Here is a 25582-nt window from a genome sequence, read left to right on the forward strand (position 1 = left end):
GAAATTTCCAGATTTGAAAATAAATGAAATTTGATAAAATAGTGATGGCAGCAGTGGATGAGACATGAAAGTTTGCAGAGAAAATGTAAAACTATGGACAAGTAAATCACAGAGTCTGGAGGAAATGCAGCAGTTTTAATGCAGTACTAATACTGTTGGTTTAAAGAAATGTTTTGTTATTTTATTCACTGTTGTTTGTCCCACAGCAGGTTTCTGATTTGTTGGTTTCTCTAAATAATGATTTATTGATTCTAAAATTAGTTGGAGTCGACCAAAGTGGAGCTAAAAATCAGGATTATTTCATCAACGTCTGGCTTTAACCCTCCTGTTGTCCTCATTCATGGGCACCAAAAAATATTGTTTCCTTGTCTGAAAAAAATCCAAAGATTCCCCAAATTTCAGAAAATTTGCAAAACCTTCAGGAAGAAAATTCCAATAATTCCTTAAATGTTTCCCTTAAAAGTTTTATTTTTAAAAAATCCCCCAAATTTATTGAGAAAATTCTTGTAAATCTTTTCAAAAGACGAGAAAAATCTTCCCAAAAAAAGCCTAAAAATATATAAAGTGATTACATATATACAGTGGGGATCGAAAGTTCGAGCACCCCAGCTAAAAATTTGTATTAATGTGCATAAAGAAGCCAAGGAAAGACGGAAAATCTCCAAAAGACATCAAATTACAGATGAGACATTCTTATAATATGTCAAAAAAAAGTTGGATAACGTTGATCAGTGCTTCCTGAAGAAACTGCATCACAGCCTTTAGACATTTTTTCTCACAGAAAGACTCAAACGGACGGATCTGAAGAATGATAGATCAGATGCTCAGAGGTTTCAGTCTGTGAAGCTGTTTACGAACAATCATTTACATGGAAGTCCATGTTCAGCCTTGTCTCCGTTTTCCTGCTGAAGATGATGAAAATCTTTTGTCTGATGGCTTTGATCTGCAGTCCGTAAATAACAGCGTTTAGTGCGGGAGGAACCACGTGAAACAGGATGGACGCCAGCTTCCTGTGGTCCGACAGCTGAGGGAAGCGATGGAGGATGATGATGATGCAACCCGACACCATCATGATGACGTAGACGGCCAGGTGGGAGGCGCAGGTCTGCAGCGCCCGGCGGTTCAACGCCTGGTTCTTCCTGCTCAGACAGACCACAGCGATCCTCAGGTAGGTGAGCGTGACGCTGCCGATGGAGGAACCCAGCAGAACCACGGTGTAGCCCAGACCGTAGATGTTGTTGATGAGGACGCTCTGGCAGGACAGTTTGAAGAGGGAAGCGTTGTCACAGAACGGGTTGAAGATGACCCACCTGGACAACGACAGGAGGTTCAGCAGAAACATCTCTTCTTCTGCAGAAGCCACATTTAACCACGTTCACAATGTTGTTTTTATTTAAAGACTCATTTTATTCCAGGTGGCCTTCAGGTTTGTGTTTTAATGTCCAGATTATTGATGCTTTTGTGTTTTAACATCAAATTTTTGAGAGGTTACTGTATTAATATCCAAATTATCGATAGTTCTGTGCATTAATATCCAGATGTTTCCACTTTGGGGCATTAGTATCCAAGTTTTAGACACTTTGGTGCATTAATATTGAGATAATTGATACTTTGGGGCATTAAAATCCAGATTATTGATGCTTTTCTGTTTTAACACCAAGCTATTGACCATTTTACGTATTATTATCCAAGTTATTGATAATTTTGTCTATCAATACTCAGATTGTTGACATGTTCAGGTATTACTACCAACTTATTGACCTTTTTTTATATTAATATCGAAGTCATTGATAATTTTAAATTGTAAATATCCAGATTATTGACACTTCTGTATATTAACATCAAGTTATTGATGGTTTTCTGTATTAATATCCAGATTATTGACAGTTTCATGCATTAATATCAGGTTGAACGGGTTGAATATGACCGACCTGCAGCGTGACAGCCGGACACTGAGGCCCACCAGGATGGCCACCATGACCAGCGACACCATCCACGCCGACAGCGACAGCTTCACCACCGTCCTGTTGGTCATGATGGCGGCGTACTGCAGAGGGTTGCAGATGGCCACGTAGCGGTCGAAGGCCATGATCATGAGCACCGTGTGGACCGAGCTGGCGTGGAAGTGGGCGCAGAAGGCCTGGACGGCACAGTCGACGTAGCCGATGTAGCGCTGAGAGCTGGGAAGGAAAACGTCGGCCAGCAGGCGGGGGATGATGGCCGACGCCCCGAACACATCGTTGACGCTCATGTTGCAGAAGAGCAGGTACATGGGCTCATGGAGGCTCCTCTCCATGGAGATCAGAACCACCAGGCCCACGTTGGACACCATGATGAAGACGTAGATGAGGAGGAGGAGGACGAAGGCGATGACGGAGGACTCGGGGCGGACCTTCAAACCCTCCAGCAGCAGAACATCTGGACCTAAAGTCTGGTTCTCCATCATGAAGAGGGTTGATCTGAACCTGCAGATGATAAAAGAGAGAGAAGTTACAGAAATGACGTAAAATATGAAATATAAACTGAAGCTTGTAGCATCACAGACACTAATTTCTTAAATTTCTTCACCCTGTTGATCATCAAAAACCTCCAACTGAACGTCACAGAAGAACCCATCTGACAGAAACATTAACATACAGACTATTGACATTTGTGTTCATGATAATCCACATATTGTTGCTTTTGTGTATTAACATCAAGTTATTTATAGTTTTCTGTGTTAATGCCCAAGTTACTGATTGCTTTCTCCATTAATATTCAGATTATTGACATTTTGGGGCATTAATATTCAGAATATTAACACCAAATTACTGAGTTTTCTATGTTAATATCTAAGGGCCAGTTGTTCAAAGGTAATCTGATTGGATTTTGGTTATCGGATTGGATCAAATCTTGAAAATGGGTTGTTCAAAAGGGAAAGACGGATTCTGAAATCGGATTAGATCATGTAATCCAATCCTAGTTTGAATCTGGATCAAACCTTCAGTTTGTGTTGTTCAGAGCATTTCAGTAGGATCTGGATAACTTTGATCCCAAAAAGCAGGATTATCCTGATCCCAACAGGGGGTAGGATTTCAAGGTGGATTTCAGGAAGAAAATGTAGCAAAACTGTACAATTGGTCAAATGATCAATTTGTATCATTTGTGTATATACTTTTATTTATATTTTGCACTTGATTTGTTGTTGTTTGTTGTTAGTGATAAAGTACATCAAGTAGACATACAGCCATGGCCATAAGTTTGGACACAAGTACCATGACGCTTGTGAATCTTAGAAAATACCACAAAATTGTCACTTACAATATACTTATGTTCTGTAATAGACATCAAAACAGACATAAGTCATGCTGTGTCCAAACTTATGGCCATGGCTGTATATTGTAAGTGACAATTTTGTGGTATTTTCTAAGATTCACAAGTGTCATGGTACTTGTGTCCAAACTTATGGCCATGGCTGTAAACTTCATGACTCATTCAGTTCTTCATCCAGCTTCAGGTGTGAACTGTTTCAGATGAGGTCTGCTTTGAAGAACTGAAGATTATCTCAAACATTAAGCCTGAAAATGTTCCAAAGTGACGTTCTGTTCACATTAAAGTCATTTCTCATTGGAAATCTATGAAAATGTGAATTTAAAGACTGTTCTAATCAGACAGAAAAATGAAACATCTTCAGGTTTAAGTTTCTGCAGCTCATTGGAAATGTTTCCAGATTTAATAAAACACCAACGATCATCTGTGAAGCTGTGAAATAAATGAATCATTCAGAAGGTTTTCTAGTTTCTCTGTAGCAGTGCAGCAGAGAAACTAAAGCAAAGTGACACAGGAAAACATTTCTAGAACAATAAATAGCATAAAAATAAAGTTTCTGTCTCATTTAACCAAATTCTTAGCGTTGTTTTTATTTTAATCTTTCATTTTGCTCTAATTTGCCTTCAAACTTGTGCAGATATATCCAGATTATTGTTGCTTTTGCTTATTAACACCAAGTTATTGACAGTTTTCTGTGTTTTTATCCACGTTAGTTCATAGTGTTGTGCAATAAAATTCAGATTACTGATTGAAGTTACAAAAATGATGTCAAATATTCAATAAAAACTGCAGCTTGTAGCATCACAGACACTAATTTCTTAAATTTAAAGTGAATGTCACAGAAGAACCCATCTGACAGAAACATTAATATAATGTAATAAAAATATTGACATTTTGATGCATTAATATCCAAGTATTTCCACTTTTGAGCATTAATATTGAGATTATTGACACTTTTTTTGGAATGGCGTCAAATTATTAACAGTTTTCAGTGCTAATATCCAAGTTATTGATAGTTTTGTCTATTAATATCCAGATTATTCACATTTAGGTGTATTAATATCCATATTATTGATTGAAGTTACCTGGATGACTTACAATATTTAATGTAAATGCACTTTGTAACATCACAGACAGCGATTTCTTAAATTTCTTCACCCTGTTGAGCATCAAAAACCGCCAACTAAACGTCACAGAAGAACTAATCAGACAGAAAATCCTTCTGAAACCTGGAAAATCTACAAATTTATTTTCAGATTATTTCCAATAATACTGAGAATATGAATGCTTTTGTAAGTAAATATCCAGATTATTTTCCCTCTAAAAACTTCTTAACTCGGTTCATTACAACACAATAAGTAGCATCAGATTTAAATCAACAAATGATGAAAGTGAAAATCAAAGCATAAAGGAACCAAAGATTGTGTTGAAGTAAAATGAAGCATTGAACTCACCAGATGGACCTCCTCCCACCAGAGCTAAAGCTGACAGGTTTTATGATGATGATGATGAAGAGGAGGAGGCGGAGGTGGAGGAGGATGATGATGATGATGATGATGTTCCACTAGGTCACTGCCTTCAGGTGAAGATGCCTCGTTGACATTTTGGATGATTTTTACTAAGTTCTTGCTGTCAGACCTAAGTTTTATTATTTTTTTCATCCTGTAAAGAGACGACTCTCCTGTGAAGTCGTCTTAAGTTTAAATATCTCCAGAAATAAAACCACCAAGATGTTCAGTGAGGACTCATTTTTATTTCTATGTTCTTCTGGAAACACGACAAAATCTGATGGATCATAAACATACAAACAACATTTTTACATTTTAACATTTGGTTTAATTCATCCATTTCCTCCTCAGTTTAGTTCTTCCGATTTCAGTCTTCTGGTTTATCTTCAACTCCTCTGGACACTATACCTACTGCCAAGCATGGAGGTGGTGGTATCCTACTATCAATTTAACTGACTCAAGTATGAGACAGAAAGACAACAAATGTAGTTAAACAGCTCCAGAAATGGTTCAGTCCAACTAAATTTGTTTTACTAGTTCCTTCATCAGTCCCAGTGTTAGTGTTCATAGAGGTCTAGATGTTCATAGAGGTCTAGATGTTCATAGACGTCTAGATGTTCATAGAGGTCTAGATGTTCATAGAGGTCTAGATGTTCATTGAGGTCTAGGTATTCATAGAGGTCTAGGTGTTCATAGAGGTCTAGATGTTCATAGAGGTCTAGGTGTTCATAGACGTCTAGATGTTCATAGAGGTCTAGATGTTCATAGAGGTCTAGATGTTCATAGAGGTCTAGGTGTTCATAGACGTCTAGATGTTCATAGAGGTCTAGATGTTCATAGAGGTCTAGATGTTCATAGAGGTCTAGATGTTCATAGAGGTCTAGATGTTCATAGAGGTCTAGATGTTCATTGAGGTCTAGGTATTCATAGAGGTCTAGGTGTTCATAGACGTCTAGATGTTCATAGAGGTCTAGATGTTCATGGAGGTCTAGATGTTCATAGAGGTCTAGGTGTTCATAGAGGTCTAGATGTTCATAGACGTCTAGATGTTCATAGAGGTCTAGGTGTTCATAGACGTCTAGATGTTCATAGAGGTCTAGGTGTTCATAGACGTCTAGATGTTCATAGAGGTCTAGGTGTTCATGGAGGTCTAGGTGTTCATGGAGGTCTAGATGTTCATAGAGGTCTAGATGTTCATAGACGTCACCACATACCGACACCACAGCTTGGATCCTGGACTACCTCACAAGCCGGCTGCATTATGTCAGGGTGGATGGCTGCATCGCTGAGGTGGTTACAAGCAGCACAGGAGTACCCCAAGGAACCGTCCTGGCACCCTTCCTCTTCACCCTCTTCACCTCTGATTTCCGGTTCAACTCAGGTTCCTGTCACCTCCAGAAGTTTTCCGATGACTCCTCCATTGTTGGATGCATTACTGATGATGACGAGGGGGAGTACAGAGGACTGATTGAGAGCTTTGTCACGTGGTGTGACAGCAACCACCTGAAGCTCAACATCAGCAAAACCAAGGAGGTGGTTGTGGACTACCGGAGGAGCAGGAGGTCCCCTGCCCCCATCATCATCCAGGGGGAGGAAGTGGAGAGGGTGGACTCATATCGCTACTTTGGGGTCCACATCAATAATAAACTGGACTGGTCCCACAACACGGATGCCCTCCTCAGGAAGGGACAGAGCAGGTTGTTCTTCCTGAGGAGACTCAGGTCGTTTGGTGTCTGCAGCAGGCTCCTGAAGACTTTCTACCTGTCTGTGGTGGCCAGCGCACTCTTCTTTGCCGTGGTATGCTGTTGGGGTCGCATCAAGACTGGTGAGGTCAACAGGCTTAACAAAGTGGTGAAGAAGGCCCGTTCTGTTGTGGGCCTTCAATCGGACAACCTGGAGACCGTGGCAGAGAGGAGGATCATGGACAAAATCAGGGCAATCCTGGACAACTCCTCTCACCCTCTCCACGAGGAGCTGTGGGACATGGGCAGCTCATTCAGCCAGCGCATCATCCCACCCAGAAGCAGAACTGAGCGCTTCAGGTGCTCCTTTGTGCCCACCGCCATCAGACTCTTAAACAACAGCGGAGGCCACAGTACATCACTGCACTGACTGACCCCCCCTGTAACTACTGTACATAACTCCTGCTGATTACTGTATTTAACTCTCTGTCACTTTAATATCACTGTCACTTTACCTCACTGCACTGCATAGCTCAGATGTCTACTCATACTGTGTGCTGCTACTGGCCAGTTTATTGTTTCCCCATTTGTTTTATTTGTTATATGTCACCCTTGGTTTGTCCTAAAAACTATGTGTAATTACTCTTGTATTCCTTGTACTTGCCCTGTGCTGCTGCAATACCTGAATTTCCCCTCTGGGGATAAATAAAGGATTATCTGATCTTATCCTATCTTATCTTATCTTATCTTATCTTATCTTATCTTATCTTATCTTATGTTCATAGAGGTTTAGATGTTGGTGTTCATGGGGTAGACGAGGTTCCATCTGATGTGAATCATTGGTAGGAAACAGAACCTGGTGTTAGATATGCTACTTCTATGTTGTCTTCATGTTGAAATTTAACAACAAATGAGGTTTAAAATCTGAGTAAATGAGACTTATTTTCATTAAAACTAAAGTAAACTGCTGCACATTAATGTCCATGTTATTGACTATTTTCGAGTTTGATTTCCAGATTGTTGATACTTTTGAACATTAATATTACAGAAAAGTTTGTGTTTTAATATCCTTTTATTGAGACTTTCTGAACTTCTTTATCACTGGTAAATTCTGAATTAAGTTACTGAAAACTGCATTTTGACTGGTTACTGATTTTATTGACATTTTTGTGTTTAAATATTCAAGTTTTTGACATTTTTGTGTGTTGATATTTACGTTTTTAACATTCATTTCCTGGTTATTGCTACTATTGAGTCTGTTGATATATTTTCTGACTCCTTATTTAAGGCATTGATAACACTCTCTCTTTATTTTGTGTTTACTGACATTTCTGTATGTTAATATTCAGATTTTTGGTAAATTCTAATCAGTTGTGTCAGACACATCAACATGATCATTCTGGACTTTTTACAACTTTGATGTTGAATCGAACGGATCCATAACAAAGAACTGTGAGTTTTTTGTGCAAAGATGTCGCAGTTTTATTGATGAAGAAAGGAACTTCCTCTGCAGTGAATCTCATCTTTTACTGCTGTAGAATGCCGCTGCGATCTTCTGTCTGACCTCTTTGATCTGCAGCCCGTAAATAGCGGCGTTGAGAACCGGTAGAGTGACGTGACCCAGAACCGACGCCACCTTCCTGTGGTCCGACAGTCGAGGGAACCGGTGCAGAACCACGATGATGAAGGCCGACACCATCATGATGACGTAGACGGCCAGGTGGGAGGTGCAGGTCTGCAGCGCCCGGCGGTTCAACGCCTGGTTCTTCCTGCTCAGACAGACCACAGCGATCCTCAGGTAGGTGAGCGTGACGCTGCCGATGGAGGAACCCAGCAGAACCACGGTGTAGCCCAGACCGTAGATGTTGTTGATGAGGACGCTCTGGCAGGACAGTTTGAAGAGCGAAGCGTTGTCGCAGAACGGGTTGAAGATGACCCACCTGGACAACGACAGGAGGTTCAGCAGAAACATCTCTTCTTCTGCAGACGCCACATTTAACCACGTTCACAATGTTGTTTTCATTTAAAGACTGAGTTTATTCCAGCTGGCCTTCAGGTTTGTGTTTTAATGTCCAGATTATTGATGCTTTTGTGTTTTAACACCAAGTCATTGAGAGTTTACTGTATTAATATCCAAATTATCGATAGTTCTGTGCATTAATATCCAGATGTTTCCACTTTGGGGCATTAATATCCAAGTTTTAGACATTTTGATGCATTAATATTGAGATAATTGATACTTTGCGGCAATAAAATCCAGATTATTGATGCTTTTGGGTATTACCACCAAGCTATTGACAGTTTTCTATATAAATATCAAAGTTATTGATAGTTTTGAGCATTAATATTCAGATTATTGATGCTTTTCTGCATTAACACCAAGTCAATGACAGTTTTCTGTGTTAATATCCAGGTTTTAGACACTTTGGTGCATTAAAATTGAGATTATTGATACTTTTATGCATTAACACCAAGTTATCGATAGTTTTGTGTATAGAAATCCAGGTATTTCTACTTTTGAGCATTAATATTGAGATTATTGATAGTTTTTGGCATATATACTCAAATGATTGATGCTTTTATGTATTAACGCCATGTTTTTGATCGTTTTGAACATTAATATCCAGGTTTTAGACACTTTGATGCAATAATATTGAGACTATTGATACTTTTGGGCAATAATATTCAAATTATTGATGCTTTTGTATATTAACACCAAGTTATTGACAGTTTCATGCATTAATATCGGGTTGAACAGGTTGAATATGACCGACCTGCAGCGTGACAGTCGGACACTGAGGCCCACCAGGACAGCCACCAGAACGAAGGCCGTCGTCCACGCTGCCGCCGACAGCTTCACCACCGTCCTGTTGGTCATGACGGCGGCGTATCTCAGCGGGTTGCAGATGGCCACGTAGCGGTCGAAGGCCATGATCATGAGCACCGTGTGGGAGACGCTGGCATGGAGGTGGACGCAGAAGGCTTGGACGGCGCAGTCTACGTAGCCGATGTAGCGCTGAGAGCTAACGGCCAGCAGGTCTCTGAGGATGTGAGGAACCGTGACGGTGGCTCCAAACACGTCGTTGATGCACATGTTGCAGAGCAGGAGGTACATGGGCTGCTGGAGGCTCCGGCTGCAGGAGATCAGGACCACCAGGCCCACGTTGGACACCAAGATGAAGACGTAGACGAGGAGGAGGAGGATGAAGGCGACGATGGAGGACTGAGGAGAAACCTTCAAGGCCTCCAGGAGCAGAACATCTGCAGCTACGGTCCGGTTCTCCAAACTCATCTGCATTCCTGTCCAACTCATTCAGACTTCTCTGTGTTTAAATACAAGTTACTGACATTGTTCTATTTGGATTTAAACATAAAAAAGCTTAAATATCGGATAAAAGTTCAACAAAAACAAAATTATTCTCATTATGATGGAAGATCTGAGGAAAAACTGAATATTAGAATCATTCAATGGAAGGAAATCTGAATAATCTGCACATTTTAGTTCAGATCTGCTGCTTTATAGTTTAAATAATGATTAAAAGATTAAAAAAACAGGAACATTTCTTGATTGTGTTTGCATTAAAATGAGGATAAAACCTTTGAAACCCAGAAATCAGCTCCTTCAATCACATTAATATTAATTATTGATGTAAAAAAACATACAGAGCAGCATCTTTTCTGTGCCTAATTAGAAGTATTTCAACAATTTCATGGAAAAAAATACAGGAAAATATCCAGAATTATTCTCTGTTCTGTTGGAATACAAAAAAATGGTTATTTTTCTTGCTGTATGTTGATTATATGGAGAGAAAAAAAGGTGGAACATCTAAGAATCTGAATAATCTGCATATATTGTGACTTTATCATTTAAAAGAAGATTACAAGATAAAAAATCAGGCTCATTTCTTGTTCATATTTGCATTAAAATGAGGATCAAACCTTTGTGGACTTGAAAAAAAGTCTTAAAAATCAGAATTATGTTTAATGAAACCATAAAAGCAGTCTTGATTCTCTTGGAATGAAAGAAATCTGAAGGCATTTTTTATGTTATTTGTGAATGACACAGGAAAAATAAGGGTGGAACGTCTAAGAATCTGAATAATCTGCTCATGTTATTACATATCTGCCACTTTATCAGTTAAATAATGATTAAAAGATCAACATCAGGCTCATTTCTTGTTCATATTTCCATAAAAATGAGGATCAAACCCAGATTTCAACACTTTCAGCCATAATGATGTTAATTATGAATTTTTAAAAAAAGGCAAAGCTCGCTTCATTTCATGGTAAATAAACCAAACTTAAATATCATTAAAATGGATCCAGATAAACCAAAAACATGATTTTAGATCTGTCAGAATGTTTCTAGTAGATATAAACTCATGAAATTCACCTGACAAACTTCACAACTCAGAATCTGTCCAAAAATATGTTTAGAATCACAACTCTGGAAAAGAAAGAGACGCAAAACGGAGTGTTGAATCAGCAGAATGATGCAAACAAAAGATCTGAAAGTGGAAACGTCTCAGATTCAGAATAAATCCGTCTAAAGGCTGTGAGCTAATAAGATGTTCTCTTTCTAAATCTCAGTGAGTTAAAGTCAACAGCAGTGCAGATGTTCAGATGTTTGAGATGTTTTCCAGCAGTAAAGAGTGAAGCAGCAGAGATCAAACCTCCGTCTCTCTGAGTCTCAAACGAACATCAGAGTCTTTATCAGCTTCCTCCAGCAGTTGTCAGCCGTCGCTTAGCAACACATTTCAACACGTTAACTACTTCCTGTTGACTTTTATTTCATTCTGGCTCCATAAATCAGAAAGTCTAGTTCACCTGATTCATTATTTTACAACATTTGTCCACAGATTAAATTAAACAGAGGCTCAACAAACTGTTTATATTTGTAACGTTTCAAAAAACTCCATGAGAGACAATCTCATTTTCTCATTTATTGTCTAATTTTCTCATTTATTGTCAAATTTTCTCATTTATTTTCTCATTTCTCTCATTTTGAGTCCCAATTTTTTTGTCATTTTTTTGCCTAATATTTCCTCATTTGTGTCTCATTTTCTCATTTTGTTTCAGTTTTCAGTTGTTTTTCTTATTTTGTGCATCATTTCTCTCATTTTTTGACTTCTTTTTCTCATTTTGTGTCGCGTTTTTTCTTATTTTGTGCCTAATTTCTCTCATTTTTGTCTTAGTTTTCTCATTTTATGTCTTGTTTTTCCTTTTATCCCTAATGTTTCTCATTGTGTGCCTCATTTCTCTCATTTTGTGTGTAATTTAAAAAAAATTTTATGTCTAATTTTTCTCATTTTGTTACCATTTTCTCATATTTTGTTTGTTGTTTTGTCGCTTTCATTTTGTGCCTCATTTCTCTCATTTTGTGTCTTATTTTTGTCATTTTATGCCTAATTTCTCTCATTTTTTATAATTTTATTCTGAATTCATAATGAGTTTCTAGAAGCATAAATACTGTGACGACTTGCCAACGCTATCAGCAGTTCCCCACTGAAGGGGGCAGAATTTCCAGTTTGTCTGCTTAACAAACAGGCATCAGTACAGAAACAGTCGTCTATCGATGTTCACCAATCAATGCTAACACCATTCCTGCTTCCCAAACGGATCTTTGCGTAACCTTCGGGTGTCAGGCGGGTCCCATCCTTTGCCAAAGGGAAACCCATGATTTGTTCCAGGACTGATATTCTGAGCTAACCTTCATATCTGAGGGCCATTCCTCTACCTGAGGACCTGGTGGATGGAGTTGTCATCTCCACACCACTGATCATTTGGAAACGTAGACCAGCTCTGGATGGATATGTAGTGAGACACAACGAAGCAGCTGGTCGTTGTCATAGAAACCTGATGCTATCAGAAGGGCTGGATGGCCTATCACAACATTAAGAAAGGTTCTCGAAGAAGACATGGGTTTGGAAGGTAAAGAACTTTTAACTGCAATGCTGGACAGAAGGACATGGAGGAAGAAGTTTATTCATGTCACCGATTCCAACAGATGTACTTGACTGACTGACAGTCTTATTTGTTTCATTCTATGTCTTGTTTTTCTCATTTTTTGCATGTTTTTCTAATTCTGTTTTGTCTAATTTTGTTTTATGGTCTCATTTCTCCCATTTTGTGTCTCATTTTTCAAATTTTTTGTCTGATTTTTCTAATTTTGTTTAATTTTTTATAATTTTATTTTCATTTTCTCTCATTTTTTTGCCTAGGTTTTCATTTTTTTGTCTCATTTTTCTCATTTTGTTATGGTTTTCCTCTTATTTTTGTTGTTTTTCTCATTTTGTGCCTCATGTTTCTCATTTATTATCTTTTTCTCTCATTTTTGTGCTATGAACGGGCTGCATGACAGCATCACCAGGCAGCAGAACAAACACCCAGAGGGCTTCTGGAAACTTTAATCACACCAACGAAAAGACTGTCCTCCCCAGATTCTACAAAAATGTTGACATTCAAACCAGGAAAGACAGAACACCAGACCAGGACTACACCAGACCAGGACTACACCAGACAAGGTCTACACCAGACCAGGACTACACCAGACCAGGACCACACCAGACAAGGTCTACACCAGACCAGGACTATACCAGACCAGGACCACACAAGACCAGGTCTACACCAGACCAGGACCACACCAGACCAGGACCACACCAGACCAGGACTATACCAGACCAGGACCACACAAGACCAGGTCTACACCAGACCAGGACCACACCAGACCAGGACCACACCAGACCAGGACCACACCAGACCAGGTCTACACCAGACCAGGTCTACACCAGACCAGGACCACACCAGACCAGGACCACACAAGACCAGGTCTACACCAGACCAGGACTACACCAGACCAGGTCCACACCAGACCAGGACCACACCAGACCAGGTCTCATTTTGTGCCTCATGTTTCTCATTTATTATCTTTTTTCTCTCATTTTTGTGCTATGAACGGGCTGCATGACAGCATCACCAGGCAGCAGAACAAACACCCAGAGGGCTTCTGGAAACTTTAATCACACCAACGAAAAGACTGTCCTCTCCCGGATTCTATAAAAATGTTGACATTCAAACCAGGAAGGACAGAACACCAGACCAGGACTACACCAGACCAGGACTACACCAGACCAGGACCACACCAGACCAAGGTCTACACCAGACCAAAGTCTACATCAGACCAGGACTACAATCTTGTATAGATTGTGGATACTTTGGGACAATTTTGGATTCAATTTGGACACATTTTTTTTTGCCATTTTGGACATTTTGTTTGAGCTAACATTCAAGCTAACGTCGGGAAATCTGAGCAGCTAAAGCCAACACAGTATGCTCACTGGCTAAGATTATTGGTAAATGATTGCTAGCAGCAACTGTGCTAGCTCTTTATTTTTTCCTTTACGAGTGAAATATATTTTTTAAACATATAAATGCATGTGTAGTTTGTATGCTAGCTAGCTAGAACATCAGAGTTAGCATGTAGGGAGGTCTCAGCAGCTAAAGCTAGCAAAGTGTTAACACTAGCTAATGCAACTATTTAACATTTGCAGGTTGATAGAAAGCTAGCTGTGTTATTTTTTTTTCCAGGGAATGAAAGGGTGTTTTAATGTGCCTCTGACTTTGTGATCAATTCTAAAACAAGTTTTAAATCATGGATGAGTTTCAAGTCATTTTGGACCTGTTTTGAGTGATGTTATGTTTTTTTTTTATCACTTTGGATTCATTCTTTTCTGTTTCTAGACAATATTTGGTCCAACTTACACATGTTTTTGTCTCTTTTTCATGTTTTTGAGTCATTTTGTACAAGCTTCAGTGAGTAGCTTTGAACAAGTTTCAAGCTTCAACAATACCTCCATGGTGTAGTTTGCTAGCTGGCTAACAATAATGTTACCCTGTACGTAAGTGTCAGTGACTAAAGCTAGCAGCTACTAAGCTAGCTCTCTATGATCTTTAAAACATATTAATAGAAATGTACAGTAGTTTTCTAGCTAGTTTGTTAGAACATCAAGTTAATATTTAGGGAAGTCTGAGCAGCTAAAGCTAACATCCTATGTTCACTGGCTAAGATCATGAGTAAATGTTGGCCAGTGGCTGCTAAAATACTTTATTGTGTGATGAGTGAAAAACCTGTTTTAAATGTATAAACTCAAGTGTAGTTTGTTAGCTATCTAGAACTTTAGTTTTTGCATGTAGGGAAGTCTCAGCAGCTGAAGCTAACAATGTGTGAGCAATGGCAAATTCAGCTACTAAAAAATGTAGGCAGCTGGCATGCTGGCTATCTTATACTTTTTCTGGGAACTAAAGGATGTTTTAATGTGGCTCTGTCTTTGGAATTCATTTTGAACAAATTTTCAAATTGTGGATGGGTTTTATGTCATTTTGATTTAGTTATTGGATCTGTGGAAAACTTAAGACATTATGTACATTTTTGGAGTTAATATGGACATGTTTTCAATTATTTTATATATGTTTTTGTCACTTTGGATGGATTTTTGTGATTCTAGACAATACGTGGGCCAATTTAGACATGCCTCAACAATACCATCATGGTGTAGTTTGCAAGTTAGCTAACCATGTACATATTGCTAAACATTTACTAGCAGCTACTAAGCTAGCTCTCTATGATTTCCTTGGTGAGCTGAAAATATCTTTCAAATGTATTAATACAGATGTAGTTTGCTAGCTAGCTTGTTAGAACATCAAGCTAACCTGGAGGGAAGTTTGAGCAGCTAAAGCTAACACACTGTGCTCTCTAGTGCCGACTATTTATAAACATTTGCCAATGGCTGCTAAAAAAACTATTTTGTGTGATGAGTGGAAAAACATGTTTTAAATGTATAAATGTAGATGTGGTTTGTCAGCTAGCTAGCTAGAACATCAGTGTTAGTATGTAGGGAAGTCTCAGCAGCTAAAGCTAACAAAGTGTGAACAACGGCTAATGCAACTAGCAAACAATTGTTAGCAGCTAGCATGCTAGATATGTTTTGTTTTTACTGGGAACTGAAGTATCTTTTAATGTTGATAAAAACGAATTAATTTGTTAACTGCCGTCAATCTGCAGCGTTTTTATTTAACTGTACAGTTTGGACGTTTCAAGGTGTTTCGATTTTATTTATTTTTTTGGTCATTTTGAGTAAGTTTTAAATTGTGGACGAGTACATTCACTGGCAGGATCATGCTGTTGTTATTTTGTGCATCAAATAGAATACAAACCTTTAATAACAACTAATGTCAGTGATTAGTGTTGATGTATCTGGTGGAAGTTTGGATCAATGTCCATGTTGAAGTTAAACTAGCTAATTGCAGAATAAATGCAATTTAAAGTGGCAACCAGAATCATCTAAAAATGTTAGCGCTATTTCACAGCTTTCATGTTGTTTTGGACCATTTTTGTTGCCTTGGATAGATTCTGAGTCATTCTGGAGTATATTTGCATCAAGTTTCTGTCATTTTGAACAAGTTTCAAGGGTTTTTGGACAATGATCCAAGTGATTTTTGACAAGGGACAAGTTTTTAGTGATTCTAGGCAAGAGCATTTTGACAGCTTTAATGTTGTTTTAGACATTTCTGAATCATTTTGGAGAATTTCTTGTCACCTTGGGCAGATTTTTGGCAATTCTGGACTGTTTGGGTCAAATCTTTGTCATTTTTGACAAGTTCTGACAGTGCCTGGATAATTTTCAAAGTGTCAAACAACGTTATTTGTTGCTATTTGACAGTTTTCATGTTGTTTTGGACATTTTCTGAGTCATTCTGCTCAAGTTTGGATTCAGTTTGGACAATTTTTTTGTCAATTGGAACAAATTTTGGGTCATTCTAGTCTATATTTGAAGTTTCTGTCATTTAGGACAAGCTTTGATATTTTTTGGACAATGATGCAAGTTATTTTTGAGCAGGGACCAGTTTTTTGCCACTCAGATTTTGAGTGATTCTAGACAAGAGTCATTTGACAGCTTTCATGTTGTTTTAGACAATTTCTGAGTCCTTTTGGACAATTTTTTTGTCTCCTTGGACAGATTTTGGGTAGTTGTGGACTTTATTTGGGCCAAATTTCTGTCATTTTGGGCAAGTTTTGAGGGTTTATGGACAATTATCTAAGTTATTTTTGACCGGGGACAAGTTTTTTGCCACTTTGGATAGATTTTGAGTAATTCTAGACAATATTTGGATCTGTACAGATACGTTTTGGTCACTTTGGAGGAGTTTGAGGAACGTCAGTGAGCAAGTTTGGAGGGTTGCTTTGATGTTTGTGGTGAAGATCTAAATCAGTGCCCATGTTGAAGTTAAACGAGTTGACTAAATGTGGTTTTGAAGTGGCAGATAGAGTCAGCTAAGATTCTTTGAGCTACTTGACAGCTTTCATGTTGTTTTTGACAGTTTTCTAATTGATTTTGGACCATTTGTGTCACTTTGGACAGATTTTGGGTCATTCTGGACTATAATTAGGTCAAGTTTCTGTCATTTTGGACAGCGTTTGAGGGTTAATGGACAATTTTCCAAGTTGTTGACAAGGGACAAGCTTTTTGCCATTCTGGACAGACTTTAAGTGATTTAAAGACAATATTTGGTTCAATCTGGATACGTTTTTATCACTTTGGGGAAGTTTCAGGAATGTCAGTGAGTAATTTTTAGTGTTGTTTTGATGTTTGTGGTGAAGACTTGAATCAGTGTTGGTCATGTTGAAGTTAAACTAGTAACTAAAGATGGTTTTAAAGTGGCCAACAGAGTCATCTAAGAGGCTACAGTCATGACTTTTTGGTCGGTGAATCTAAAACCACTTCACGTCTTACAGAATGGAAACAGGAAGTCGTCAGCCTGGTTCAGGTCGACGGTGGAAAACAACAGCAGTGTTTGTCCTGTAAGGCTGACGTCGTCATGCTGAGCTCAGTGTTTGTTTCTGTTGTTACAGTGACGGTTTGTTAATTAGTACCAGGAGGCTGATTAAACTCTGCAAGGAAGCACAACAACACGACACAGCAACACTACACAACAGGGTTACTGTTAGATTCATCCAAGTTCAGATGTAAACAAACCAGCAGCTGCTTCCTAAAGTTCACCTCAGAAAGTTTCCTACATCCAAACCTTCATCCATGAACCACCGTCTACGTCCTTCTAAGAGTTAGTTTGTTAAAAACCGCCACACAATCACCACTTTTTGCTGAGATTTGGTTCATTTATCTGAGTGAACTTCAAGAAACACAACAAACCCACTGATTCTTACAGATCTGACGGTTTGCTGCAGATAAACGACGACATTCTGATGATTTATTTCACACAAGATGTCCTTCTAACTTGTTGGCTTTTAGATTCAGATAGTGAATACTCAAGAGAGCAGCGTCCAATCTATTTCATCGTGGATCATGTCCATTAAACGAGTGATAGCATATATTTAGCTGTGAGTATGCAAGGGCGATCATATCAAAATGCAAACTAGAGACATATAGCAAGTTAAAAATACCAAAAAGAACTGGTCACCTCGGGTGCTACCAATACCTGAAATTTTGGGTCCTGGCCCAATGACCAGGAAGTGAGTTACTTTCATCACTTCTGTTGTTTTGCAGTCATTTTGTGGTATTTTTATTGTCATCTGGTCTGTCTTCTGTGGTTGTTTAATGTCGAAATTGGGTCTTCTTATGGTCATTTTGTGCCTCTTTTGGCTGCTTTGTGTCTCCTTTTGGTCATTTTACATCTGTTTGGAGTTTGGAGTCTTTTGCTTTCTTGAGGTACTTTTGTGTTCTTGAGTGGGAAATTGTGGTCATTTGCATCTTATCGTTATTTTGTGTCCTTGTGGTTGTTTTGTGTGTAAATTGGGGGTTTTTTCTGGTCATGTTGTGTGGCTTTGTGGCCCTTTTGTGTCTAAATTGTGGCCTACTGTGATCATTTTGTGTGTTTTTGAGGTCATTTTGTGTCTCTTTGTGGTTGTTTTATGTATGTTTTTGGTCATTTTATGTCTTTTTGGCGTCATTTTGTGTCTTCTTGAGGTAGTTATGTGTTCTTGAGTGTTTGTGTTGGTTTTGTGTCAGTTTCATTTCTGAGGTCATATGCATCTTGTTCATGTCATTTTATGTCTGTTTTTGGTTGCTTTGTGTCTAAATTGTTTCTTTTTCAGAGTCATTTTGTGTTAAATCCTGTATGTGTTCATCTCTTTAAAACAGGAAGGTCTGTTTCCTGTCAGCAGGTGAACCCTCAGGTGAGTCGGTGGCCAGCAGGTTGATTGAATTAAAGGCTGCAGTGATGCGTTCAGGGACCTTATGACTATTTAACACCTGTTTAGATTCACTTTCTGTGGACCAGCAGGTCATTGAAGTGGTTCTCAGGGGGAACTGTTAGCGTAGCTTAGCACAAGGACTGGAAGCAGGGGGAAACTGTTAGCCTAGCTTAGCACAAGGACTGGAAGAAGGGGGGAAGTGTTAGCCTAGCTTAGCACAAGGACTAGAAACAGGGAATACATCATTCTTTGTATCAGACGAAATTTCTGGGTAACAAACCAATGTTTTCGAAATGGATTATTGTGTTTATGTGCGTTTTTTTGTGTCTTTTGTGTCTTTTTCTGTTTTTTTGTGTTTGTTTTTTTCTTTTTCTCTCTTTCTGTTTTTGTGTGTTTTTGTGTCTTTCTCTGTATTTTTTCTGTTTTTTTCTGTGTTCTGTGTTTTTTATGTGATTGTCACTGTTTTTTGGTGTGTTTTGTGTGTTTTTCTGTGTTTTTGCCTTTTCTGTATTTTTTCTGTGTTTTTTGTGTCTTTTCTTGTGTGCTTGTGTGTCTTTGTGTGTACTTAGAGATTGCTCGTCATCAGATCTGGTGTGTGTCGGTTTGAAGGTCAGTTTCTGCAGCAGATTTTCCTCCTCAGTGTTTCGATGAAGACAATAATGAGTCCCTCAGGATTAATTATTATATTTATGAGTAACTGTTGAGTGTTTGGTCCCAGCTGAGCTCATTAAGGCCTGTTATTGCCTGATGGTGACCAGCAGGGGGCGTCCTTTTCCCGGAGCTCATTAATTATTGTTGTTGTTTTAATGGTGACCAGCAGGGGGCGTCCTCGGTTCCTCAGGTGACTCAGTTCAGACTCAGTAGCTTTAAGTTACACCTGGAGAAGTTAAAATAAATCTGTTTTTTTAAGACTTTAACTCATGAATAAAAATAAAAACTGTCATTTAAATGTTTAAAATCTGAAATCAGAGTCTTTAGACTGAAACATAAAACCATTAAACTTCAGGACATTCAGTGTTTAGTTGCTGTTTTGTGAGTCTATGACTTCATTTTGTGTTTCTGCAGAAGTTAGTCCTTTAGTGACGTTCTGGTCGTTTTCTGTCTTTTAGTGTCTTTTTGTGGACATTTTGTGTCTTTTTTTTTGCACATGTTCTGTATTTTTGTGTCTTTTGGTGAGTTTTTGTGTGTGTTTTGTCTTTATTATGTGTTTTTTTGTGTCTTTTGTGGTAATTTTCCGTGTTTTTGTGGAAATGTTCTGTCTTTTTGTGTCTTTTAGTGTAATTTTTTCTCTTTTAGTGGATTTTTTACTTTATTTTGTGTGTCTTTGGCTTTATTGTGTGTCTTCTTGTGTCTTTTGTGGTCATTCTCTGTCTTTTTGTGGACATTTTTTTGTCTCTTTGTGGACATGTTTTCTCGTTTTGCATCTTTTAGTATATTTTTGTGGTCATTTTTTGTCTTTTTGTGATCATTTAATCTATTTTTATGGTATTTTGTTTTTGCCTTTTTGTGTGATTTTTGTCTTTATTTTGTATTCATTTCTTTCTTTTTGTGGACTTTTTTTTATCTTTTTTGTCTTTTAGTGTCTTTTGTGGTCATTCTCTTTCTTTTTGTGTCTTCTCCTGTTTATTTTGGTCATTTTGTGACTCTGTGTGGTCATTTTTTAAAAATGTTTTTGTGCCTTTCAGTGTGTTTTTGTGGTCATCTTGCGTTTGTGTTTTTCGCTTAATTTTGTGTGTTTTTGACTTTATTCGGTGTGTCTTTTTGCCCTGTCTTTGCAGCTGTTTTGTGTGATTTTTGTGTGTCTGCAGCTGTTTTGTGTGATTTTTGTGTGTCTTTGCGGCTGTTTTGTGTGATTTTTGTGTGTCTTTGCAGCTGTTTTGTGTGATTTTTGTGTGTCTTTGCGGCTGTTTTGTGTGATTTTTGTGTGTCTTTGCGGCTGTTTTGTGTGATTTTTGTGTGTCTTTGCAGCTGTTTTGTGTGATTTTTGTGTGTCTTTGCGGCTGTTTTGTGTGATTTTTGTGTGTCTTTGCGGCTGTTTTGTGTGATTTTTGTGTGTCTTTGCAGCTGTTTTGTGTGATTTTTGTGTGTCTTTGCGGCTGTTTTGTGTGATTTTTGTGTGTCTTTGCGGCTGTTTTGTGTGATTTTTGTGTGTCTTTGCAGCTGTTTTGTGTGATTTTTGTGTGTCTTTGCAACTGTTTTGTGTGATTTTTGTGTGTCTTTGCGGCTGTTTTGTGTGATTTTTGTGTGTCTTTGCAGCTGTTTTGTGTGATTTTTGTGTGTCTTTGCAGCTGTTTTGTGTGATTTTTGTGTGTCTTTGCGGCTGTTTTGTGTGATTTTTGTGTGTCTTTGCAGCTGTTTTGTGTGATTTTTGTGTGTCTTTGCGGCTGTTTTGTGTGATTTTTGTGTGTCTTTGCAGCTGTTTTGTGTGATTTTTGTGTGTCTTTGCAACTGTTTTGTGTGATTTTTGTGTGTCTTTGCAGCTGTTTTGTGTGATTTTTGTGTGTCTTTGCAGCTGTTTTGTGTGATTTTTGTGTGTCTTTGCAGCTGTTTTGTGTGATTTTTGTGTGTCTTTGCAGCTGTTTTGTGTGATTTTTGTGTGTCTTTGCGGCTGTTTTGTGTGATTTTTGTGTGTCTTTGCAGCTGTTTTGTGTGATTTTTGTGTGTCTTTGCGGCTGTTTTGTGTGATTTTTGTGTGTCTTTGCGGCTGTTTTGTGTGATTTTTGTGTGTCTTTGCGGCTGTTTTGTGTGATTTTTGTGTGTCTTTGCAGCTGTTTTGTGTGATTTTTGTGTGTCTTTGCGGCTGTTTTGTGTGATTTTTGTGTGTCTTTGCGGCTGTTTTGTGTGATTTTTGTGTGTCTTTGCGGCTGTTTTGTGTGATTTTTGTGTGTCTTTGCGGCTGTTTTGTGTGATTTTTGTGTGTCTTTGCGGCTGTTTTGTGTGATTTTTGTGTGTCTTTGCAACTGTTTTGTGTGATTTTTGTGTGTCTTTGCGGCTGTTTTGTGTGATTTTTGTGTGTCTTTGCAGCTGTTTTGTGTGATTTTTGTGTGTCTTTGCGGCTGTTTTGTGTGATTTTTGTGTGTCTTTGCGGCTGTTTTGTGTGATTTTTGTGTGTCTTTGCGGCTGTTTTGTGTGATTTTTGTGTGTCTTTGCGGCTGTTTTGTGTGATTTTTGTGTGTCTTTGCGGCTGTTTTGTGTGATTTTTGTGTGTCTTTGCGGCTGTTTTGTGTGATTTTTGTGTGTCTTTGCGGCTGTTTTGTGTGATTTTTGTGTGTCTTTGCAGCTGTTTTGTGTGATTTTTGTGTGTCTTTGCGGCTGTTTTGTGTGATTTTTGTGTGTCTTTGCAGCTGTTTTGTGTGATTTTTGTGTGTCTTTGCGGCTGTTTTGTGTGATTTTTGTGTGTCTTTGCGGCTGTTTTGTGTGATTTTTGTGTGTCTTTGCGGCTGTTTTGTGTGATTTTTGTGTGTCTTTGCGGCTGTTTTGTGTGATTTTTGTGTGTCTTTGCGGCTGTTTTGTGTGATTTTTGTGTGTCTTTGCGGCTGTTTTGTGTGATTTTTGTGTGTCTTTGCGGCTGTTTTGTGTGATTTTTGTGTGTCTTTGCGGCTGTTTTGTGTGATTTTTGTGTGTCTTTGCAACTGTTTTGTGTGATTTTTGTGTGTCTTTGCGGCTGTTTTGTGTGATTTTTGTGTGTCTTTGCAGCTGTTTTGTGTGATTTTTGTGTGTCTTTGCAGCTGTTTTGTGTGATTTTTGTGTGTCTTTGCGGCTGTTTTGTGTGATTTTTGTGTGTCTTTGCGGCTGTTTTGTGTGATTTTTGTGTGTCTTTGCAGCTGTTTTGTGTGATTTTTGTGTGTCTTTGCAGCTGTTTTGTGTGATTTTTGTGTGTCTTTGCGGCTGTTTTGTGTGATTTTTGTGTGTCTTTGCGGCTGTTTTGTGTGATTTTTGTGTGTCTTTGCGGCTGTTTTGTGTGATTTTTGTGTGTCTTTGCGGCTGTTTTGTGTGATTTTTGTGTGTCTTTGCGGCTGTTTTGTGTGATTTTTGTGTGTCTTTGCAACTGTTTTGTGTGATTTTTGTGTGTCTTTGCAGCTGTTTTGTGTGATTTTTGTGTGTCTTTGCGGCTGTTTTGTGTGATTTTTGTGTGTCTTTGCGGCTGTTTTGTGTGATTTTTGTGTGTCTTTGCGGCTGTTTTGTGTGATTTTTGTGTGTCTTTGCGGCTGTTTTGTGTGATTTTTGTGTGTCTTTGCGGCTGTTTTGTGTGATTTTTGTGTGTCTTTGCGGCTGTTTTGTGTGATTTTTGTGTGTCTTTGCGGCTGTTTTGTGTGATTTTTGTGTGTCTTTGCGGCTGTTTTGTGTGATTTTTGTGTGTCTTTGCGGCTGTTTTGTGTGATTTTTGTGTGTCTTTGCGGCTGTTTTGTGTGATTTTTGTGTGTCTTTGCGGCTGTTTTGTGTGATTTTTGTGTGTCTTTGCGGCTGTTTTGTGTGATTTTTGTGTGTCTTTGCAACTGTTTTGTGTGATTTTTGTGTGTCTTTGCAGCTGTTTTGTGTGATTTTTGTGTGTCTTTGCGGCTGTTTTGTGTGATTTTTGTGTGTCTTTGCAGCTGTTTTGTGTGATTTTTGTGTGTCTTTGCGGCTGTTTTGTGTGATTTTTGTGTGTCTTTGCAGCTGTTTTGTGTGATTTTTGTGTGTCTTTGCGGCTGTTTTGTGTGATTTTTGTGTGTCTTTGCAGCTGTTTTGTGTGATTTTTGTGTGTCTTTGCAGCTGTTTTGTGTGATTTTTGTGTGTCTTTGCAGCTGTTTTGTGTGATTTTTGTGTGTCTTTGCAGCTGTTTTGTGTGCAGATGAAACCAGTCGAGTCATTTCCTTGAGGATTTTATTTCTTGTTAAACCTGCAGCACTAAACCTGTTTCTGTTTGTGTCGCGTTTTTAAGGCTTACTCCGTTTCCTTCGGTCCGTCGACACTCGGTTCAAGTTTCTCCTCCTCCTCCTCCTCCTCCTCCTCCTCCTCCTCCTCCTCCTCTTCCTCCTCCTCCTCCTCCTCCTCCTCTTCCTCCTCCTCCTCCTCCTCCTCCTCCTCTTCCTCCCCAGGGCTTCAGTCTTAGCGTCTGTTTGCTTTTTCCTGAAACTCTGCGACTGAAACGGAGGATCAGAGGATCTGCTGCTGCTTCACAGTGAGTCCAGTTTAACGTTTCAATGGTTTAATCTGCTGCAGAGGAAAGAACGTCCAGTTTAATGTTTGCATTCAGACGTTAAACTGTTCAATGGTTTCAGGTTAAGATCTGCTGCAGCTGGTTGGGCTGAATTTAAACCACATGTCTGGAGCTGCAGAAACGTTTGACAGAAGAGATGAAGGAAAGCTTCTTCATAGAAACATTAAACTGAGAGAGGAATAATCAATATTGATTTCGTAAAAGGAAGAAAACGTTCTTAGATTTCACTTTAAAAGCTTCAGATACAAACTGTCATTAAATAAAACCTTTAAAAAAGACTTCAGTTTTGGACAGAAGACTCACAAAAACATCAGAATAATAATAATAATGTCTAAAAGGAGAGTATTGATCATTTGTGTGATTAAATCTGTTCATTTGAGAATTATTTCCCATGTGTTATAAATAAAATCTGTATTTTTACTTGTTTAATAAACATTTATTTGTCAGATTTTTTCCATGTTTGTGATTTAATTTAATCATAAGAATTATTTCCTGTGTGCCCGAATGAATAAATAAACAAATAAATATGCTGAAGTGGACGCAAAGAGAGATAAATAAGTAAATAAACAAATAAATCTGCATTTTTTTACTGAATTATTTTAATTTTGTTTATTTAACAGACTTTTTTCCACATATATATATTTTTAAAATGTGAAGATATTCATAAATTTCCCAGAACAGACAGTTCCATAAAATTAAAATGTAAAATAATAAATATCACTGACCTGTAAATAAAAATAAAAACATTCTAGTTCCTTTGTTATTTTAAAGAAAAATGATTTTTGGACATAAACAAAGAGAATTTTTTATATAATTACATAAATGTTTTTAAAAAATTGCAAATTTCATTTAATGTCACATTTTAACTTTTTCATTTTTATTTAACCAATAAAACAACAACATTCGAGCCTAGCCATGCTACACCCATGTTTCTGAAGGCACAAGGATCTAGGGAAGCTCAACAGGGAGGGAGGCGGGCTAAAAGGTTGTCTTTCAAATCACTCTGCAGCAATTGGGTAGGTATACAACCAATCAGCGCAACGAATAGGCTGACGTGGTTCCAAGAGCGCCGGCGGATTGTGGCTAAGTCCCATTAGCTTCCCAACCAGCGGAGCCAACTGGTATATTAAGGATTTGCCATATCCCGTCGGCATAAGTCCAAATACGTCTTTCTTCTCAATGAAACACTTCAGTGCCGTCCTTTGTTTATCTTTCAAGTTGAATTTTAGCTTCAAATCTTTAAGGGCTGTGGCCAAAGCCGAGTCCAAAGATAACTGTTTATTGTGCGCCGGTTGTTTCTGTCAGAATCGTTGCTCCTCTGTCGTCACTTAGTTACGCCCGCCTTCTGACTCTACACTTCATGGTGATTGGTCCGGCCAGTTTTAGGAGAATCCAGCCTCGAGCCTTATGGCGGGTAACTAGACCCACCCTGGCAGAGAATTAAATTCGTTGCCGTGGGTTGTCTAGCGTGGCTAGGCTAACAACATTCTGCTTCAAAACTGTAAATATGTTTCTGAAAAATTCAATTCAATTCATTCAAAAATCTTTAAAAATGTCAAAATAAAACGAGATAAAATAAAATAATTCTTTTACCAGATTTAAAGCAGCCAGGACTAATATTTGACAGATATTTTCTGTTTGTAAATATTAACATTTAAATTACAGATAATAATTA

General features: G+C 38.3%; 3 protein-coding genes across 3 annotated transcripts in view; 1 reads left to right on the plus strand and 2 right to left on the minus strand.

Moving 5' to 3' along the window:
• On the minus strand, positions 1-5375 carry LOC110971602 (olfactory receptor 2A12-like). Its single transcript, XM_051938054.1, has 2 exons — positions 1914-5375; positions 1-1310 (listed from the first exon to the last, which is right to left on the minus strand). Exons 1-2 carry the CDS (start codon positions 2444-2446, stop codon positions 851-853), a joined length of 993 nt encoding a protein of 330 aa, XP_051794014.1. The 5' UTR covers positions 2447-5375; the 3' UTR covers positions 1-850.
• Positions 5376-7999: 2624 nt separating this feature from the next.
• Positions 8000-9952, minus strand: LOC110971400 (olfactory receptor 52N5-like). The gene is made up of 2 exons (XM_022221743.2): positions 9274-9952; positions 8000-8439 (listed from the first exon to the last, which is right to left on the minus strand). The coding sequence occupies exons 1-2, from the start codon at positions 9810-9812 to the stop codon at positions 8019-8021; spliced, it is 960 nt and encodes a 319-aa protein (XP_022077435.2). The 5' UTR covers positions 9813-9952; the 3' UTR covers positions 8000-8018.
• Positions 9953-23760: 13808 nt separating this feature from the next.
• Positions 23761-25582, plus strand: part of slco2b1 (solute carrier organic anion transporter family, member 2B1) — a 36018-nt gene continuing 34196 nt past the window's right edge. The window contains exon 1 of the mRNA XM_022221742.2: positions 23761-23868. The gene's annotated coding sequence lies outside the window, so the exon portion shown is untranslated. The remainder of the gene's footprint in view (positions 23869-25582) is intronic.

The sequence above is a fragment of the Acanthochromis polyacanthus genome, chromosome 17, assembly GCF_021347895.1.
Source record: "Acanthochromis polyacanthus isolate Apoly-LR-REF ecotype Palm Island chromosome 17, KAUST_Apoly_ChrSc, whole genome shotgun sequence".
NCBI classification, from domain to species: domain Eukaryota; kingdom Metazoa; phylum Chordata; class Actinopteri; family Pomacentridae; genus Acanthochromis; species Acanthochromis polyacanthus.